We start from the raw sequence: 16744 nt of genomic DNA, 5'->3' as shown, positions 1-16744 counted from the left end.
AAACATCATCTGTCTCAGTTCTCCAGTAATGCTGCCTGACCTGCTGAGTTACTCCAGCACTTTGTGACTTTTTTGGTAAACCAGCATCTGTAGCTCTTTCTTTCTATGTGATAGAGAAATTGTTGAATTTGTTACAGACGTCACACAAGACCCTCCCCTCCTAATTCCATTCACTTATTACGCACACAGTTCACCCATTGATCACCTCCCCTACTTGATTCCAAGTATTCTTCATCTCTCCCTTAATGCTTCCCATTATCACCTTCCTTACATATTAGATTCTAACACCAGGGGCCTTGCTGTCCCTGCTGATCATCCTCCAGCCTCCCCTCCACTTTCACCCTCTTCCCCTCCTCCAAATCTCATCTCACGTGGTCTTCATCTCTCCGGTATTGCTTTTAATTATCATCTTCCTTAATTCTCAGATCCCAGACTTGTAGCCGTTGAGTACCTGCTTCTCATCCTCTAGCCTCCGTTGTCATCGTTACCTTCCATTCCCTCCACCCGGCTCCAAATGCCATTTATTTTTCCTTTCCCTGTCTGCTTTCATTTATCTCCCACCTGCTTCTGTTTCCAAACGGTGCCCCTCCCTCTCCCCCATCTGGTTCCTTCAACCCATTATCTTCCACACCTCCTTGATCCGCCTGTCACCTGCCGACCCCTATCACACAGTCCCTCTCTCTTTTTTCTACCGGCTATCTTCCCTTCCCACCTTTAGTCCTGATGCAGGATTTCAACCCAAAACGTCAACAATTCCTTTCTCTCCACACATGCTGCTTGACCTGCAGTTCTCCGGCAGATTATTATTTGTTTGAGGATATTCACATCCTGGGTATTTTCTTGCACAAAAATGCGTTTGTTAGTTCAAGACACTTATTATTATTATTTCTCCCTGCACTTGAAATGCAGCAGGCAGATATATCATAAATTTACATCGGGATGGAAATCATGTGATGATATGTAGATGTTATATCTTGTCAGGATGAGACAAGCTAAATGGGCCAGCTGCTCTATTCTTGTCATTTACTTTATATGAATACAATCAGCAAAAAGGATACACACATTTAATTATAAGGTCATCTGAATGATTTCCTGAAGGACTACTAGTACGAGTAGGCAACTTCACAAATGGAAATTTAAAAAATACATTTTTAATTGCCTTATAGATCAAAGACGGTGACATTTTAAGCCAGAGCGATGGTTACTGTAAATATGAGAATATTCCCGTCCATTCTCTGCTACTTCAACTTCTCACTTCTTCAGCTGCAGCCACATTAAATGGTCACCACTAAACTACAATGAGATCATGATCATTATTTGCACAAACATTTGCATCTTTTTTACAACGTTCATTGCTCCCATTTTGAGAATATTTTGACAAAATGGCTTTGGCCATTTGCATTAAATAAAATCACAAGGCTTTTTTGTGATTGGCAAATTGCATTAAATAAAATCACAAGGCTTTTTATACATACATTAAAGCCCTTAAGGGTAACCAGGGGAAATGTAGGACTGTTCAAGGATAAAGGAGGGATATTGAGCTTGGAGTCAGGGAATGTAGGAAAAGTACTAAACAAGTACTCTGCATTTGTATTCATCAAGGAGGATATGGATGACAGTGAGATCAGAATACTAATATACAAGGGCGGCCTGAGATGAAGAAGAAGGTGGTGTTGGGCTCTTGAAGAGCATTAAGGTTAAATCCCCGGGGCCTCATGGCATCTATCCCAGGGTTACTGGAGTGATGCAAGAGAGAAGATTGCAGGAGCCTTGACGAAGATCTTTGATCTTGTGGATTGAGAACTGGCTTCCTGATAAAAGACAGATGGTTGTGGTGAAAGTTCTGTAGTCAGGATGGGGACCTGTAGCAGTGGATTTTGACAGGGATCTGTGCTGGGACCTTTGTTGTTTGAATGACTTGGGTGTAAATGTAGATAGGTTGGTTAATAAATTTAGAGATTACAGCAAGATTGCTGGAGACATGGGCTTTGAGAAAGTCTGTTAAAGTATACAGTGGGTTGTAGATCAGCTACAAAAGTGGCTGGAGAAATGGCAGATTGAGTTCAGTCAAGTCAAGAGAGTTTTAAAGTCATATATCCTGAAATGGAACTATGAAATTCTTACTTGCAGCAGCACAACAGATATGGAAATATAGTATTCAGTAGATAACAATTTAAATATATAAAAACAAAACAAACAATATCGTGCAAAAACAAAACTATGCCCCCCGCTCCCCCAAGCAGTTTGTAGTTCGTGGCTTAGTTGGAGTTTGGAGTGTTGAATAGTCTGATGGTTGCTGGGAAGAAGCTGCTCCTGAACCTGGACATTGCGGTTTCCAAGTTCCTATACCTTCTTCCCGACGCTGGAGTGAAATAAGGTGGTGTGGGTCCCTGATGATGTTGGCTGCCTTTAGGAGGCAGTGCCTCCTGTAGGTCTCTTCGATAGTGGGATAGTTAGTAACTATGATGGACAAGGCAGTGTTCACCACTTTTTGCAATGTTCTTCATTCCTGGTTGTTCGAGTTGCTGAAGTAGCCGGTGACGCAACTGGTCAATATGTTGAGGAGCGTATTTGTCGACATACCAAATCTCCTCAATCTTCAAAGGAAGTAGCAGCATTGATGGGCTTTGTTTATGATTGCATCAATGTGCTGGATTCAGGACAGATCTTCAAAGAAAAGCACGCTCAGGAATTTGAAGTTTTTTATTCTCCTCACCACCGCCCTATTGATGAAGGCAGGTTTGTGGATTCTCCGCCTGCCGTGATTTTATTGACGTTGAGAGCAAGGTTGTTGTTCTGTCAGCATTCAGTCAGACGATCGATCTCCCTCCTGTACTCTGACTCACCATCATCCACAAAATACACAAATTATGGTTTTCCTGATATTCAACAATTTGGGGATAATGATATTCATTGTGAACAGATTCAATTGATATTCATTGTGAACAGATTCAAAATCCAGTGTCGTCTCTTACAACTATGTTAAAAGATATTTTGTAGCAACTTGAAATCGTATTTGAAAAAGAGGTTGGGAGAAATTCCTTGGGAAATAAATCAGTCAATGCCTGCATGGAGCAAGACCAATTCTATATTCAGGCACGAGTGGCTAAGTGGCATGAAATATTCACCCCACATAAATGCTGGGCAATTACCATCTTAAACAGCAGAGTGCGTATCTATCTATCCGGGATGCTCAGTAGGATTATTAATACCAGGTTCATCACAATCAATATATACTGCAAGTCACTATGGACAGCGACTCACATAAACACTATATCAATAAGTACATGTGAGAGACTGCATGAATAATTCACCTCCAAAGATTCCAGTGCCTTTCCACTTTCTAAATACAAAAGAAATCTGGAGCATGATTCGAACGCTCATCAATTACTGGTACAGTGTAACTACAACAACTCAAGAAGCTCCACACTGTTCGTCAATTGAATGGCACCCTATTAACTGCTCTCAACCTTCATTTCCTTCACCTTAAGTGCACTGTAGTTGCAAAATGTACCATCGACAAAATATACTTCATTCACTTACAATGATAGACTACCCTAACTAGTGACCTCTGCCACTAAGAAGGATATGGAGGAAGATGAGCATGAGCACAACGCATTATGAAAATATCTCTCCAAGTTACAAGACCTAAAACAAATCACCACTCTTCTAACAGCTCTGTAAAATAATCTTCTCAACACCACTGCAATGGTCTAGAAGATTATTTATCACCAACTTCTCCAGGGCAATTAGAGATTAGGAGTAATTGATGAATGCCCACATCTCACAAAATTATATTAAAAAGCCATGATTCATGTTGGAACTAACTACAAAAGAGAAGTAGACAATATACAATAGGTGCAGGAGTAGGCCATTCAGCCCTTCGAGCCAGCACCGCCATTCAATGCGATCATGGCTGATCACTCTCAATCAGTACCCCGTTCCTGCCTTCTCCCCATACCCCCTCACTCCGCTATCCTTAAGAGCTCTATCCAGCTCTCTCTTGAAAGCATCCAACGAACTGGTCTCCACTGCCTTCTGAGGCAGAGAATTCCACACCTTCACCACTCTCTGACTGAAAAAGTTCTTCCTCATCTCCGTTCTAAATGGCCTACCCCTTATTCTTAAACTGTGGCCCCCTTTTGTCTTCTATCTAATGCATCTCCTCTAACCTAATCTACTGCATTCCGTACTCCAGATGTGACCTCTCTGACATCGATGAGACCGAGCGTAGACCAGACGACTATTTCGCCAAACACTTGTGCTTGGTCCACTTAGTGCTGCTGGACCTCCTGGTAGTTACCCATTTTAACTCCCCTTCCCATTCTCATACAGACCTTTCTGCCAGAGTAAGACTACATACAAACTGGAGGAACAGCACGTTATATTCCTCTTCGGTAGCTTACATCAAATTTTAGGGAACAACCCAATGCTTCCCCCTTTTTGCCCCTCTTTTCCATGTGCCCTACTCAGATGCACATCTATTGCTCCCACTATCCCATCCCCTTTCCCTTTACCCCACCCCCTTCCTCTGGCTTCACCTCCCTCTTCTCTCCATATCTTGCAGCCTTGTGTCTTTTCATCTCTGGCCTTTTTCCACACATCCGACAAATTAAATCCCCCTCATCTGTATCCACCTGTCACTTGTAAGTCTTTTTCCTGCCTCAATCTCTTTACCAGCTTTCTCTCACCTACTACAATTAATCTGAAGAAGGATACCAACCCAAAATGTCTTCCACAGATTCTGCCTGTGTTGTTGAATGACTCCAGCCTTTGTGTTTTTCTTCCACCTATCACTTTCCAGCACTTATTGATTTGCGCAAGATCCATTTTCTAGCATTTCAGCAAACAAAATATTTTACATTGTCAGCTAGTTCAAAAATATTGGATACATTTTCATCCTACTGTGAAATTTATTTGCCATTTGTCCATTCAGTAAATCAATCTTTAATTGTAATTTAATGGCTCTTTACTCTTCTGCCTTTTTATCTATCATCTTTGAACTTGGATGAGTTGATTTTTATAATCCCATCTTCTATCATTTATTAACACGGTGAATAGGCGAGGCTGCAACATAGAACCTTGTAGTAAATCACAAGACACATCCTGTCAATTTGAGTAGCTTCCCATGAAATGTAGTCTCATCTCCTGCCACTCAAGTGATAACGAAGTCAAAAATTTGCCTTGAATTCCAAGCACCAGCTTCATCTAATAGTCTCTTATGAGAGACTTTATCAGATGATACAAGGACGTTTGTGGAGGTATTCCCCAATCCACTATTTATTTATTTTTTAAACTGAAGTAGGCTCATCAGACCATTATAATCCCATGTTGGCTCTCTCTCTGTGATCAAAATAAAAAAATTCAAGATGTTCAGTCGCTCCATCTTTTAGATTTTACTATATTCCCTATATTTTATATTAAATTAACTAGCTATAATCCCCTTGTTTCTTTCTCTGACTGCACATCCACATTGAATAGATCTATCAATATCTGCAGTCCTGTCATATCCAGTAATGAATGAGGAGGCTTCATGAATGTTGCAAATATAAATGATGGCAAAGTCTGTGTGCAAAAACTAAAGGCTAAAGCGTTCACAATTTTTTTCAGCTTTACACCTGGGTCAGGATCTCACCCTGAGGTCCCTAGTTCAGAAAATGCAAATTTTCAGTTTGATTGATTAAATTTCTCATTAATAAATGCTGAAAGCATTCAACATTTCAAAAACAAGGAATCCCAATAGTTTTGGTGCTGAAGACCTAATTTAAATGACAACATTTCCCGGTGTATCCAATCGATTTAAAGAATGACAATTCTAATCTGACCATCAGCACATACAATGCAATAATGAGAGAAGAAGACCCCCCCCCACCACACACATCTTCTCATGAGCAACACTGTACCAACCAGGCTATAACACTAACTTTGCTAACAATACCTGTCCTTGCCTTGAATGGCTTGATAGTTTTTACAGTTGGCAAACATTCACTCCAAACTTTGACAAAGTATGTTGGAAAAAAATATATTTTAAACAAAACACATTTTTCTAAAACATCAAAACATCCTAGTAAGTCTTTATAAACACTAACCTCATATCATCATATCATATATCATATCATATATATACAGCCGGAAACAGGCCTTTTCGGCCCTCCAAGTCCGTGCCGCCCAGCGATCCCCGCACATTAACACTATCCTACACCCACTAGGGACAATTTTTTACATTTTTTACATTTACCCAGTCAATTAACCTACATACCTGTACGTCTTTGGAGTGAATAATTTTTTTAAAGGAATATACCTTTTGCTTACTTCTCCACAGATTTGCAACTCCTATTGGAATCAATGGGTTCAGACGAGGTCAGGATTTGAAAGGCAATTGTAGAGGAATCTCAGCAAGACATCCAAGTGGAGGCTGGTGTCAGAATGAACTAAACAATTTCGGGTCTGAATTGGCTACTAAGTTTGCAACCTATGTATTTGAGAGTCAATGAGGAGAAATCATGGGCTTGCTTCCATTTACTGGCAGATTTGGGTCATTAAGTCACATTGCACCACACTGTGTTTCTGTTCCAGTTCACCAGCTTATTACAACCACTGACCCTCACATGGAATGGAAAATTTCCATTGTGCCAATTATTTTGAGTTACAATTAATGTTTATATCAGACACAAAACACGGAAATTCTTTAAAGATAATATCTTTTTGGTTTTAGACTTCCAAAGTTATGTATGTAATCTTTTGGTGCTCGCTTCAAATTTGTTCAGAAGAAATAATGTTGATGCTGTTCAAATATTGTTTGTGAAAACACCTGTTTTATTCTTTCAATGACAGCAAAGAAGAACAAAATATACAGAGTCTGGTTTTACTTGGAGATTCATTCTGTCCCAGGTCCTCCTGAGCAATCCCTGGATGTAACCTGTGCTGTACAGGTAAGTGCATTATGAGGCATGTTGTACAAAATTACCTTCAATCATATGTGAAAAGCACTACATGGGATATGAATATTAGGAATGTTGTTAGAATTGAATTCTGATAGGTCCAAATCAAAATAATATTTATTCAATTACAATCAGATTAATCTATAGGGTGAGGCACTTCAAATCAAGTGATCGTATTAAATAATTAGTATCATTAAACTAAACTAAAATTATTTAAGAAAATCACATTAAATAATTCAAAAGATTACACTTAACCAAAATTAAATAATGTTGAAAATGATTTAAGGGCCTGTCCCACTTAGGTGATTTTTTAGGCGACTGCCGGCGACTGTCAAAGTCGTAGCAGATCGCCAAAATTTTATTTTACCCAACGACAATGACCACGACAATGTCCAGTCAGGTCGATACAAGTTACTTTTTTTGTGAAACTAGCACCTGGCTAAGAGAATACACCGCCTTCAGAAACATCGCGAAATTCCCACGCTTATCAATGCTTCTCCGACCCTGATAGTAGACTTCCAGTTTACTAATAGCAGTATTAAGAAATTTAATTTTAAACGTAGTTAAATGGATTTTTGTGTGGAGTGTGGGCATTCTTTGACAATGTACAGGAGATGCATATCTGGTTTCTGGGTTGCATATCTGGGTTGTGAGCCTACTTTAAAAATAATCGCTGATGGCCATAAACATCGTGAAATTAGCTTAAAAATATTGTAGATTCTCTTAATCTTTAGAATAAAACTTAGAGCAACATATAATACAAGGGCACAGAGTTCTTATACTTTGGGAGATATTGGCTAGTATTTCCTGGAGTTTAAAGTTCAGTAGTGTGTCCTAATGAAACGTATGTATACATTAATTACCCACAAGGTTGAAGATGAACATTCTTACATAAGCTATAAAATTTAAAGATTGATAAGGGAATAGGTGAGGATACTATTTTGGAAGCTTAAAGGGCCTGTCCCACTTAGGCAATTTTTTAGGAGACTGCCGGCAACTGTCAAAGTCTTAGCAGACCAAAATTTTATTTTACCCTACGACAATGACCACGACAATGCCGAGTCAGGTCGTTGCAAGTTACTTTTTTTGTGAAACTAGCACCTGGCTTACAGATTACACCGCCTTCGGAAACATCGCAAAATTCCCACGCTTATCAATGCTTCTCCAGCGTCCTAATTTTCGCTGAAATTACTGACAAGTCTGTAATTACTTGAGAGTTTTGAAATATAACATCTTGCCCGGGTTACTTGAAAACCAAGCTTCACGGTAACAAGGCATAAACTGGATTGACTTCCAGTTTACTAATAGCAGTATTAAAAAAATTAATTTTAAACGTGGTTAAATGGATTTTTGTGCGGAGTGTGGGCATTCTTTGAAAATGTACAGGAGATGCATATCTGGTTTCTAGGTTGCATATCTGGGTTGGGAGCCTACTTTAAAAGTAATTGCTGATGGCCATAAACATCGCAAATTTCCCATGCTTACTTGACCGTCAAACTGTGGCCTCCAATCTACCTGTCAAATGTCCTGACGGTAAATAAATTGGTTAAACACAAGTATTTTATGGTATTGTCGTGGTTACCGGTGTTCAAAACGAAGCAGATGACACGGAGAATTCTTCAAGAAGTTAAAAGCCTTTATTTGCAAACAACGGCTGGAACAATCAGGATGTCAACCATCTGACTGCCCCCTTAGTACACTGGGCAGCCTATTTTTATAGGATTCTTCCAGCCTTATCTTCTTTTCCTTATCTCGCCCTCATACTCCTCTTTACAGTCATTCATCTCTTTGCAGTCACCCTGTTTACCCTGCCACCATTAAACCCCACTCATTGATGAATGTCTGTTTTTCTTCACATGTTGCCTTCCACTCTGCCACCATTAAACTTTCAAGTAATCACCCCACCACTCATTGATGAATGTCTGTATCTCTTTCCATTCTGCCACCCTTGTCTTCTATCCTGGTTCATCCATCAATGTTTCTCCTCCTCCTGAGCAGCAGTTACAGACACGTGTCAAGGATAAGGAATGTCTAGAGGGCCTTAATTAGTTACAGAGAGGCGCCTAATGCCTAAGTAGTTACAAACCTTAAACAACAATGTCTAATGTATAAAATAATATCGTATTATCTCCCATATTTCCCCCCTTTGAGACCTACACGGTCTCACAGAAAAAGAAAACCACAAAAATGCACATGTTGTTAACTCAAATCATAAATCCACTCTCAACCATTAGCCCCCCAACTTAGGATTTTATAAATAATGTGCAGTTTGTCAGTGTTCTCCTTCCATCATGCTAATATCCTGTGTCACTCGGCCAAAAACCTACCCCCATATGTCTAGGGTAGGAAAAAAGACCTAGCTTCCCTTACAACTACGTTCTTAGTAATTCTCCAGAGTAAATTGCTCATCAGTATAGTATTCTATCGGAGGGATCTGTTTCTCTTGGAGGTGAATTGTGCCTGTATCCTGGAACAACGGCAGCTGATTCGCAGTAGCTTTCACTCGAGGTCATTCACAGGTTGTGCCTGTGGGACAGTCCTTGTACAATGATTGTGATGGTACCACGTGGACCGGCCCTCTACCTGAACAGCAGTCGGTGAGGCCTTAGTTACTGTGAACGGTCCTTCCCTTCTCGGCTCATTCCACCTTCGTCGAAAGGCTCGCACATAAACCTGATCTCCGGGTTTAATAGGTCCTTCGTCCTGGTCTGCCTCTGGCTCCTTTTGCTTTTCCTGTGTGTAAATAGACTTGTGTATCATAGTTAACTGTTGCATGTATTGTTTCAGTTCTACCTCTAATTGTTCCAGGCTTGGTCCCTTGTAAGGACCTCTCCATTTGGGTATTGGCATGGGTCTGCCAGTGAGCATCTCATGTGGTGTTAAATGAGTTATTCGATTAGTTTGCATGCGACAGCCCATTAATGCCAATGGCAGGGCATCAATCCAATTTAACTTTGTAGTTGCGCAAATCTTGTTTAATTTAGCCTTCAATGTTCCATTAACTCTTTCTACCATGCCCTGAGATTGAGGGTGGTATACACACCCAAATCTTTGTTTCACTCTCAGGGCTTGCAGCACCAACTTAACTGTTTTTTTAATAAAAGCCGCTCCATTGTCGGAACTGATTTCGGTTGGTATACCGAATCGTGGGATGACCTCATTTGTCAGAAACTTGACTACAGTTCCTGCACCTAAATCCTTAGACGGTACTGCCTCCACCCATCTGCTAAATCTATCAATTACTACCAGCATATACCTTTTCCCTCTTACTTTTTTCAACATGTCCACATAGTCAATAACCAGGTGCCTAAATGGTCCTTCGGGCACAGGTATATGTCCTATAGGTGTTGTTATTCCCTTTCTAACATTGTTTTGAGCACATATCTCACATTGTGACAAAATGTAATCTACTGAAGCCTGTAGATAGGGTGACCAAAACCCATCTCTTTTTATCTTCCTTAACACTTCCCCCCTTGCACAGTGGTCTAGCCCATGCGCTTCTGAGATGAGAATGGTCAGCAGAGGTGTAGGTGCTACCAGCAAACCTTCGTCCGTAGTCCACAGGCCCTCTGCATTCTGTTTGGCTCCCCTCTGTCTCCACATTGTTTGTTCAGCTAAAGTAGCCCTACCTTGCATCGCAACTATATCCTCCTGTGTGAGTTGCAGGTCCAAATTTACCTGCGGGGCAATAATGGCTGATTGGCAACCAGACGCTTTTCTGGCTGCTTCGTCTGCGGCATGATTGCCCTTTGTGATCATGTCGTTTCTCTTTTTATGTGCCTGGCATTTAACGATAGCTAGTGCCTTAGGTTTAGTCAGTGCCCCTATTAGGTCTGAAATTTGCTGAAAATGCTGTATGGGGTCCCCATTGCTTTTCTTGAAGCCACGCTGCTTCCAAACTGCCCCAAACAGGTGACAGACTCCATGTGCATATGCTGAATCTGTGTAAATGTCAGCTTTCTCACCCTCCATCATTTCACAAGCTGTTGTTAAAGCCTTAATCTCTGCTAACTGGGCTGAACAAGGTTGTGGGCAAGCTTCTAATCCGATTGTTTGAAAACCTGATTGGTCCTGCTGCACTACTGCAAATGTTGCATGATTGCCATCATAATCCCTATAGCATGAACCATCCACAAACAAAACTTTCTTGTCCTCATCATTCAATGGTTCTGATTGTAAGTCCGCCCTTAATTTAGAAAAAACCATCGTTCCCCAACACAATCATGGGGTTCCCAGTGGAACATAATCAACTATGTTACTTGTGGTGCATCTTTGTATTGTAATGTCTGGGAATGTCAACAGCATTTGAAATGCTATTATTCTGGCCGGTGTTAATACAAACTTCCCCTTTTCCAACAGCTCTACTACTTTATGGTGTGTATATATAGTTACAGGATAGCCCATGGTTATAGATGAGGCTTTGTTGTACGCATAGTGCAACGCAGCCAGTCCCTGATAGCAGGGTGGGTAACCCTGCGCCACCTCATCCAATTTTGTACTGTAGTATGCCACAGGCTGCTTAGCTTTACCTGTGCCTATTTCCTGCGTCAGTACTGCTTTAGCGTAGCCCTCCTGCCTGTTGGAAACGTATAAGTGAAAGATTCTCTCATAATTTGGCAGGGCCAGGGCTGGGGCTGACTGTAACTCTCACTTAATGGTGTTAAAAGCTGTCTCCGCCTCCTCATTCCATTGTAAAACGTTTCTCAAATTTGTGTGTCCTGCTTCCTTCAGTATTTTTCTCAATGGCATCACAATTTCAGCATATTCTCCAATCCAGTCTGAGCTATATCCAGACATTCCCAAAAATGTCATCATTTCCTTTACTGTCCGAGGCTTGGGAGCTTTAATTATTGCCTCAATTTGATCTGGTGCTATAGCCTTTACTCCCTTGGAGATCAACCGTCCTAAATATTCTACCTGTTGCTTACAAAACTGCAACTTTTTACTGGACACTTTATGGCCTCCGTCTGCCAGACTTTCTAAAAGAGTCAGGGTGTCTTGCTCACATTGCTCCTCACTTTCAGAGCAGACCAACAAATCATCCACATATTGTATTAACGTACTACGTAGGGATATACCTTCCAAATATGCCTTCAGTACCTGATTGAAAACATGAGGCGAGTGTTTAAATCCCTGCGGCATCCTAGTATAAGTATATTGAATGCCCCTGTAAGTAAATGCAAACAAAAACTGGCATCTTTCCGCTAACGGCACGCTAAAGAATGCTGAGCAGAGATCAATCACTGAAAAGTACGCTGCTTCCGGTGGAATGTTAGTCAGCAGTGTGTGTGGGTTTGGAACCACTGCTGGCCAATCTCTCACTACCTCATTGACTGCTCGTAGATCATGCACTAATCTCCACCTTGACTTGTCTGCTTTTAAAACTGGTAATAGCGGGGTGTTACAGGGACTTTTTGTTCTAACAAGTACTCCCGCTTCCAACAGACCCTGTATAGTTATTGCTATGCCTTCCTCTGCTTCTGGCTTTAAGGGGTATTGTGGTCTCCTTGGTGGAATCGCCCCTTGTTTTAGTTCTATTTCTACTGGGTTTGCAGATTTCACTTTCCCGACATCTGTATCATGTTGTGACCATAAGCCATGTGGCAGCCTGTTGAACATGTTTTCCTTTGTCTGACCTTCTCCCTTCTGTACTAAAAAGAGATGGTGCTGGGGGCTATGGTTGACAATCCCACCACTTCCTCCAGTCTGGACTTAACTCGAGGAGACATGGCGCCCACTATAGAGGTCCGAAACAAAGTGGTCATCAACTCGTTACCGTCTATGTTTTGTTCGGTTTCAAGTCTCCACTTTTTCAGTTGATCCTCCAGATAAGCCGCTGGGTTCTCAGTGTCCCCCAGCGGGTCTCCTTTCAATGTCTTTAAGTCCACCTTGAGCGGGTAACAGTCTCTGAGGGCCTGCCATACCCTCTGCCTGACTTGATCAAATTAGTTCTGCTAATTTCGTGGTTCCTATTACTTTCACCAGTAGTGCCTTCAAATCTCCCATAGCCAATAATCGTCCTGTAGTTTCCTCCTCAAAGGCCCTAATCCATTTTCCTGCCCCGTTATATATACTGGGCAAGGTGTTTTTCAGCCCTTCTAGGTCTCGGGTCGGCCAAGGAATATACTGAGTTTGTCCTGCCTTTTTCACAAGTAACGGCATCATTCCACCCTTCAGCTCCTGTCTCTCGCTTGCCATCTCTTGTTGTGGTTCTACCTGTATACTTTCCCACCTCATTCCTTCCTGGGCGTACCCCTCGCTTTCCTTTCTTTCTCTTTCTATAGTTTTTTCCATCTCCCTTATCTCAATCTCTAAGCGCTTCATGGATGCCTTTATTTCCCTTCTACGCTCCCTTGTTATTTCCCCATCACTTTCTAATTCTGCTTCACTCTCACAGTTTTGTCCTCTCTCCGATGCCTGCTGATTACTTGCCTGTGATTCTGCGTTGTTGTCTCCCTCACACCCCTCATCTGCTGCCTGACGGGTCTCATAAATCTTTCTGTCCCTGAGGTCCCTGAGGTCCTGCAGCCTTTTGATGTCTGCTTCTAGTTCCCGTTCCTCCTGCTTCATCCTTTCCTTTTCTCGCTGTCCCCTTCTCTGTCTATATTCCTTTATGTCTTGCCCATTCCTCCAAACTTCGACTTCTCCCTCTATCTCCACTATCCCTTTCACCAAAGGGCACTGTTTTATTCCGCCCTGGCTGGAATAGGGAGGGGGATACCCAGGGTCCCTTAGGCTGGGGTACAGAGTTGATTTTTTCTCCTGACGCTCATGCCTTTCATGCTGTTTTGGGGGGTTTTCACCCTTGTTTGGGGTGGTATTCTTTTCCTGGTATGCTTTCCTCAGCCTTTCTCCTATTCTAAACAATTTAAGTACATCTAGTTCTTTTCCCTTTTTCGTTACTCGGGTTTTTGATTTATCGTTCGGCTTATAGTTTTTAATCAGCACTTCCATTTCGTCACACATACTTATATCAAACGTGCCTTCCTTGGGCCATTTCGTAACTAATTTTTTCGTCCTTTTTTCCCATTTTTCAGAATGTTTTCTAATATCTTCTTTGGATACGGGGAATTTCTTGCTTAGTATTTCAACTGCAGTTATTTTATTCATTGTCCTCGTCTTATTTTAGTGCACTTGGTCAGTCAATTTAAATGCAGTCCTTGTTCTCACTCCGTTCCGTCTCTATAGTCACTAGGCTACCTATTACGCTATTTCTATTTTCTACAGTTCTACTATATTCCTTTAATATTTTGCAATTTTTATTTTTTATGTTATCCAATTATTCCAATTTTTTGATCTTGCCCGTACAGACCCCTAGCCGACCAGAGTAATGCCCGGTTAACTAGAGCGGTATCCACAGGACTTTTTATCCTGCCCGTCCAGACCCCTAGCTAACCAGAGTGATCCCCGGTTAACTAGAGCGGTATCCACAGGACTTTTTATCCTGCCCGTCCAGACCCCTAGCTAAACAGAGTGATCCCAAGTTAACTAGAGCGGTATCCACAGGACGCCTCGTCTATTCAGTCCCCTATCCTCTTAGGGCGGTATCCACGAGGTCTTAGTGACGTCACAAACTCTTACTCAACTAAATCTACTTTCTTAACTTATCTATTTTCTATTTACCCCACTGCGCAGCCTTCTTGAGCAATCCTCCGGGTCTCTTTTTAGAATAGTTTAGACAGATTCTTTGGATCGGAGAGGCCCTTGGACCGCCTGGGCGCTCCTGTGCCACCAGTGGTTCCCCGTTTTCAACAGGCTATTAGTCCAAATAAAGCGGAAAACCGCCTACCTTTTTTGCGGGTGGCCACCCCTTACCTGTTGAACCGGGGAGCCCCTGAAGGGCTTGGGAGCGCCTTTAGCTTGTCGTCCGTTATCGAACGGGCCTCTTTCCGATCCTGCCGACTACGCCAATTTTGTCGTGGTTACCGGTGTTCAAAATGAAGCAGATGACACGGAGAATTCTTCAAGAAGTTAAAAGCCTTTATTTGCAAACAACGGCTGGAACAATCAGGATGTCAACCATCTGACTGCCCCCTTAGTACACCGGGCAGCCTATTTTTATAGGATTCTTCCAGCCTTATCTTCTTTTCCTTATCTCGCCCTCATACTCCTCTTTACAGTCATTCATCTCTTTGCAGTCACCCTGTTTACCCTGCCACCATTAAACCCCACTCATTGATGAATGTCTGTATTTCTTCACATGTCGCCTTCCACTCTGCCACCATTAAACTTTCAAGTAATCACCCCACTCATTGATGAATGTCTGTATTTCTTCACATGTCACCTTTCACCCTGCCACCATTAAACTTTCAAGTAATCACCCCACTCATTGATGAATGTCTGTATTTCTTCACATGTCACCTTTCACCCTGCCACCATTAAACTTTCAAGTAATCACCCCACCACTCATTGATGAATGTCTGTATCTCTTTCCATTCTGCCACCCTTGTCTTCTATCCTGGTTCATCCATCAATGTTTCTCCTCCTCCTGAGCAGCAGTTACAGACACGTGTCAAGGGTAAGGAATGTCTAGAGCGCCTTAATTAGTTACAGAGAGGAGCCTGATGCCTAAGTAGTTACAAACCTTAAACAACAATGTCTAATGTATAAAATAATATCGTATTATCTCCCATAGTATCTTCAAATGACTTTACTTAATTTAATATTACGTGTTTCTAAATGCACCTGCGATAGCTAGCAAACCTGGGGATAGAAGGTGACAGCGCCCGCAATAAGCAACGATACCTGGCGACAAGCCAGCTGTCGCCGAGAAATTTCTATCTGGAAAAATTTTCAGCGACGCGCCGAGATCCGCTACGATTCTTTGAAGACTCCTCACGATCATGCCCGCGACACCCCGGCAAACGTTCGGCAACAGCCTAGTCGCCGGCAGTCACCTTAAAATCGCCTAAGTGGGACAGGCCCTTAAAGTTTCAATGTGAGTTCGATTCGGGGAGAATTGGTTGCTAAAATAGCCCACAGGGAAAAATAAGGAATGAGAACAAGGGCAGAGCGACAGAAAATAAGACAAAAATAATACAAATTCAAGGGTTTAACTTCCTTTGCACTTCCTTTAAATGTATCAGATTCCACAAAATATATGCACTTTCTTGGCAAGTGAAGATGATGGCAATAATTAACAATGATCAAATTTTTTAAAGGTTATTTCAGCCATTAATTTCTTCTCATTATTATGCTAAATTTGGTATGCAGTTGGAACAACATCATAAAATTCATTGGAAGTGAAGTTTCAGATGTCATTTTTGGAAAGATAATAGCTTAGTTATGCAAATTACACAGTAATTTTTTGTGATTTACAATTTGCTTGGGAACTTAAAATATCTGTTAATTATGAGGATTTGTACTCATTTTAAGCAGTTCTAGAAGTAAAAAGAAAATAGTGTGTATTCAACAAAACGTGGCAGACACTCTGGTCTATGTCACACTGGAGCCAGCTGAAACGGCCTGTTTCGAATTGAACTAGATTGGGAGGCTTTGTTGTTTGATTGACCTGATGGAGTTTTGCAATTTTGTGCTGTCATGGGTATTCCCAACTGTTTCCGAATGTCTATGATGTTCAGGAACATATAAAAATAGTTGAAATTAATCCCCCCAAAAATTTAAGAACTGCAAATAATTCCAGGAAAGTATTAAACTAATACAAATTAATTTACAATGTTAATATTAATTAGAAGAAATAGCATTACTCTGCATCTTTCAACTCTGTTTGGTGACTCCATTTCAAGTTACCAAGCTGAAGAGTTGGATCTGAAGTACATCCATTCCTTCACCTCAGCATGTCT

At 41.4% G+C, this 16744-nt stretch overlaps 1 protein-coding gene across 1 annotated transcript in view; it reads left to right on the top strand.

Annotated features, from left to right (window-relative positions):
* The window catches only part of LOC144598635 (cilia- and flagella-associated protein 47-like), a 426611-nt gene that overhangs the window by 248659 nt on the left and 161208 nt on the right, over positions 1-16744 (top strand). Inside the window, exon 52 of the mRNA XM_078408845.1 lies at positions 6835-6932. Within this exon, the coding sequence (XP_078264971.1) occupies positions 6835-6932 (98 nt within the window). The remainder of the gene's footprint in view (positions 1-6834; positions 6933-16744) is intronic.

This window comes from Rhinoraja longicauda, chromosome 12 (assembly GCF_053455715.1).
Source record: "Rhinoraja longicauda isolate Sanriku21f chromosome 12, sRhiLon1.1, whole genome shotgun sequence".
NCBI classification, from domain to species: domain Eukaryota; kingdom Metazoa; phylum Chordata; class Chondrichthyes; order Rajiformes; family Arhynchobatidae; genus Rhinoraja; species Rhinoraja longicauda.
The sequence above is the reverse complement of the archived record's forward strand: the minus strand, read 5'-3'. Positions and strand labels throughout refer to the sequence as shown.